General features: G+C 35.1%; 1 protein-coding gene across 1 annotated transcript; it reads right to left on the reverse strand.

The window, feature by feature from the left end:
• Positions 1 to 255: 255 nt before the first annotated feature.
• Positions 256 to 2,880, reverse strand: LOC132272542 (uncharacterized). The gene is made up of 5 exons (XM_059773671.1): positions 2,875 to 2,880; positions 2,630 to 2,728; positions 1,316 to 1,508; positions 681 to 1,108; positions 256 to 576 (listed from the first exon to the last, which is right to left on the reverse strand). The coding sequence occupies exons 1-5, from the start codon at positions 2,878 to 2,880 to the stop codon at positions 358 to 360; spliced, it is 945 nt and encodes a 314-aa protein (XP_059629654.1). The 3' UTR covers positions 256 to 357.
• Positions 2,881 to 5,325: the final 2,445 nt, after the last annotated feature.

Genomic DNA, 5,325 nt, shown 5'->3' on the forward strand with positions numbered 1-5,325 from the left:
TATTATGGGGTGTGAGTGGGACTTCAATGAAGAAAAAATTTGACAGTGGCAGCATTGGAACTCAGCTGTGGCTGCCTTGCATGTGTGGATTAGGTGTTGGTTGTTAGCTCGACTCAATGGACGTGGTTTAGGAAGGGCAGGCTTGTTGAAATGGATTCCTTTTGCGACTCTAATCACCAATGTTTCTGCAGCTTGTGTCATGGCAGCTCTCGCAATAGTGAAAAAAGTGATCAAATTCCAAATGTTTCCATTGACAGCATTGCACTGTCTCCCCTTCCGGTAGATAAAGACCAAATGCATTCTGCAATATCTTAGCATCCACAAACTTTTTGAGCCTAGATGAAGGAAGAGTCGACACTACCTGTATTCCCTGATCCAAAACGGCACAGAGTATATAAGGGACCCCAAAACAAACGAGGTAACTATTGTAATCAGGGCATATGCTTCTGCTCTCCATGTGTGCTTGCTTTCTCTCATTGCATGGTACTCAGCAATGAAAGTAGAAACAGCACTTAGACAACCCAACAGCCCAAACTGTATACCACCAGCAACATTATCACAAGTCTTCGTATTCACCTATGTCGAACAAATAAAATGTCTTCAAATTACAAGTCATGTTCATATATGCAAGTAATATCGTACGACTTCATCATAGTGAAGTGTAAACATTTGGAATTTACCACTTTTTTTACTATTTCAAGAGCTGCCATGACACAAGCTGCAGAAACATTGGCGATTAGAGTCCCCAAAGGAATCCATTTCAACAAGCCTGCTCTTCCTAAACCGCATCCATTGAGTCGGGCTAACCACCACCTAATCCACACACCTAGAGGTCCAACCATGCAAGCCAACCACAGCTGAGATCCACTGCTGCCACTGTCAAACTCTTTCTTCAGTAAAATCGCACTCACCCCCCATAATAAGCCTAGCATCAGTACCAGCACTACCATAACTGCCAAGTGGCGCTTGTAGGTGTTCACCTTCCAATTTCTTTTGGAGTTGTTACAGATGTGGTGTTCTGGACTAGTGTTTAATCTAGTGAGAAGCCACCTGAAACCCTTGGCTGACCTGATCCCAATAGTGAAGGAATAGTCAGCAAAGGAAAAACCTGAAAGAAAAAAAATATGAGCTAAAATTATGATTCTATATCTACACAAAATTGAATGAGCTTGATGGGGGATTGTTAGTTGTTAAAAATGCGAGAAGGACCAAGCAGGAGATGAATCACATGAAATTAAAATTCACATCACGTAATTATCATTTGCCAGATTCTCTGTACCCCCATATAACTCATTCTTGCAAAATGTTGAATTACCTACGAGAAAGCCGAGGAGAACAAAAGCCCAATTGCCTTCCACACTAAGGTCAAGCATATTCTGATTCCAACCACTAAAATTTGTAAGGCTTCCCAAGTAACCAGTCGTCAGTCCAAGGGCTAAAAATTCCGAAACTTTGGCAATATCCCTTTTGAAGACAACCGCAAACCACCCCATCAAGAACGAACCAACCTAAAAGATTGCACATAATACTCATGAGAACAACTGAATTAGGTATGCGTTGAAACAATAATAATATACAAAATGAAAGGAAATACAGGGTAGCAATTAGGTGAACTTATGACTACCAATAGCTTAAAAGCCAAATCCCAAGACGCAGCTTTTATCAGAACACCCAACCTGAAGCAAGCATTAACATGAGGCCCCATATTATTGACCACCATGAATTGGCAGATTTAAGTTGCTAAGCTAACACACGGCCAACATGCTACTGAGTTTAGGAGGCAAATTTAAGTGCCAGGAGATCTGACACAACACCCTCTCATTTACGACCACTATATTTTGCCAATGAATCAGATTAAGATCCAAATCTGACCCGAAAATTCAGATATAGATTGAAACATTCAATCCAATAACCCGTTACCAATCAGAATCAAATAATCTGTTATGTAAACAAAGCAGATATGAATTAGGATTGGTCGATCCGATAATATATATGATCCTTTATAATAAAATATATAATATGGTATAATTATAGTATCTAATGCTATAATATATAATATTTACATATTATTAGAATGTTCTTTATTATATGAAATTATTATTATTTTTTAGCACAAAATTACACCCTTAACTAATAATTTAATTAATTATCATATTAGATTATCGGATCAAATTTTTTAATTAATAATTTAGGGTTTAGGTTTTGTATTCATTCAAAAATAATCCATCGGGGAGAAAAACAATTCATACACTAGAGCATGTTTACTCCTAACCAATGTGTTCAAATATTCTAGTTCACATAGGCACCCAGAACCCCCTGGTTACAATTTCAATTAGCCATCAGTACATGCAATGGATGCTACTACTTGTGTACCCATAATTATAAATATAAAAGTCCAACGTTTCTATGTTAACCATTATCCAGTTAACATTAGGTTAATTAACATAATCGCTCAACCAAATTTCAAACACAGCAGGCGTCTAGACATAATTCATAGGGTTGTGAATAAGTACACTCTTTAAGAGTATCTGTCAGTGTGCGTGCAGTGTGAAATTAGTGTTTCTATCTTTGTGTGCGTGTGTGTGTGTGTGTGTGTGAGAGAGAGAGAGAGAGAGAGAGAGAGAGAAACCATATTAGAAGGAAGATCAAGGTACATAAAACTCTGATTCCCTGTGAAACCAACAATTCCTGGACCAAACAGCTTTTGGAGTAGATACCTTGTCAAAACCTAAAAAAAAAGGTTCCAAGAAAAAGTCAGCGCCTTGTGTATTCTTACAGAAGCTAGACAAACACACGCAAGTATCAATATAAATTAAATATATACACTAATTTCAATTCAGAACTACAATCTTCAATGAACAAGAGTAATTTCACCAGCATCTGATCTTTCAAAAGTCATAAAATTGCCAAGAACAAAAAATAAAATAAATAAATAAACAAAAATAAAATTGCACATATAATGTGTGGCTAATATAGAAATGCTAAAATTAAAACTTATAATTATGAAAAAATTTAAAACTTATGAAAGCCATGAAAGCTGAATAAGAAACATCATATGCCTTACTAAAAGTAAAATCTATGGATGATAAAATTCAGATGAACCATTTCAAATAATTTACAGTGTATAAACATGACAACAACAGAATCATTGGCCATACAACCAATTTAAAAGCACAAATAAGCAAAGGGAAAGACTGAATAGATTGCAAAGTCAATGTGTATGGCTTGCTAAAAGAAAAACCTAAAGACAGACAGACAGAGACAAAAGAAACAAAATATGAATATGAAGAAGACTGGTGTACCCCAAAAGAGAATGGGGGATGGAACAAGACTTAATTTAACACTTCTTTTATGATGAGCCTTGGTAACTTTTAAAAATCACCAAAAAAACACGTTCTCATTTAAGAGAGATGAAAACAAAATGAAGAAAAGGAAAACCAAAAAAAAGGAGAAAAAATAAAGAGTTTTCAAAACAAACGTCATCAAGAGAACATAAATTAGCAGAATTTGAGAGGTGAACAGTTATTCCCATAGAAACCATTCAATCAAGTCATGGAAGTCTATTGTTTATTCTTCCAACGGGCGAACCATAAACTTAGCTACAAAGATATTGGATCTAACAGAGATAAAGCTATGGCAATAAGTCCCCTTTCTTTCATCATCTGTATCTTCTATTCCTAGCACCATCCATTAACGGGATTGAAAAACTGGAAAACGGCATTTTTATAGTTTTTCTTCATAAGATTTTATGAACATTTCAAATACATCATCTTTCAGGAGCATTATGTTTCGCCAAAAAGTTGAAACCCTTTGTTCTGTTCTGCTTATATGTCAAGTTTGTGCTCTTAAGATGATGGTTCTCATGCCATAACGTCCTTAATCATGAAACAAATCAACAATAGTAAAATTGTTCTTACCACAACTTTTGCCAAACAAACCACAAAATTCCTGACTCAGCTCCCCACCCATTCCTCCAAAATAAATAAATAAACAAAACCTCAATATTCAATTGATAGAACTATCCCGCACTTCTGCCAGCATTCCATTGAAAAAAAAATTAAAGTTCACCATTATTAAGCTTCAGTTATATGCTAATATATTGGCAAATTTGTGTTTATTAGGATCAGTTAAGTTGCTATCAGGGAAGTACCAACTACCCTGCTAGAAGAGAGTAAAGAGTACAATAGTCATACAAGGAAGTCAGCAGACAGCATTTGGGATCCAAATGAAAATTTTAATGCATATTTCAGTCAAATTAAAATTTTTATGCATATCTCTGGTAAAGAAATGCTCCAAACAATTAAAATTGTAACACCATACCCCAAGAATTCCAAATACAGAAAGATGAATGAGGCATATGATATACTCTAATGACGTCTCCTGCATAGAGAAACATTTCATACATAAGTCACCTGCACGCGTATAGATTATAGAAGAAACAATTCTAAATATTACATTTATATGATCAGCAAACATTAATATAGAACTAGAAAAACATAAGCACCATTCTAAACCGTGAAGATTATGAGAGGAATGAGAATGATGAAGGTTTTGAGAGCAATGGGAATGATGAAGATTTTTGAGGTCAGTGCCAAGGCAGAAACACTTGTGTTCATATTTATAACCAGTGAAGTTGTGTTGACCGAGTAGTGGGTTGCTCCCCGTGTCCGGGTCTTGCACCCTCCTCCTCCCCTCTAACAACTAACCACTCACCCCTAACATTCTTGCCCTTAAAAATAATAATATATATATATATATATATATATATATATATATATATATATATATATAACCAGTGAACAGACCCTTGTAAGATTCGTCCACTTCTAACAAAACAATGCAAATGGGTAAACTTCTTCATGCATAAACAATGCCATCCACTAACAGAGGAGGAAAGCAATCTAAATGGGTTCATTCATATTTATACCGTTGAAAACAATGTCATCCACTAACAGAGGAATATAGGAAAGCAAAATAGTACAAAAACAATATAAATGGTGTCAAACCAATTGTCTCTGATTGATTAAATTGTCCCTCATTGAACTTCTTCGTGCATAATTATACAGTTGAAACACACACACATAGCAGAAAATTAAAAAGACCAAAAAAAAAATTTAGATTAAACAAATAAATTAATGCGGTTTGGAGAGGGATAACCCAAAGGACACAGCAAAAAGGGCAACATTAAAGAAATGAGAGCACATTTTAAAGATCTTGAAAACCAAACAATATTTTTCATATATATATATATATATATATATATATACTTTCACATATAAGAAGTTAAGAACTGGGTGATCGATCTGTTGCGCTACCACTCTGATA

Source organism: Cornus florida, unplaced genomic scaffold, assembly GCF_030987335.1.
Source record: "Cornus florida cultivar Cherokee Brave unplaced genomic scaffold, ASM3098733v1 CherokeeBrave_3.0.0_Hap2_Chr09, whole genome shotgun sequence".
NCBI lineage: Eukaryota > Viridiplantae > Streptophyta > Magnoliopsida > Cornales > Cornaceae > Cornus > Cornus florida.

Coding starts and splice junctions, on each gene's coding strand:
- LOC132272542 (XM_059773671.1), bottom strand. Junction 1,509..2,629: donor TTGATCTTCCTTCTAATATG/GTTTCTCTCTCT, acceptor GCAATCTTTTAG/GTTGGTTCGTTCTTGATGGG. Junction 1,109..1,315: donor TCTCCTCGGCTTTCTCGTAG/GTAATTCAACAT, acceptor TTTTTCTTTCAG/GTTTTTCCTTTGCTGACTAT.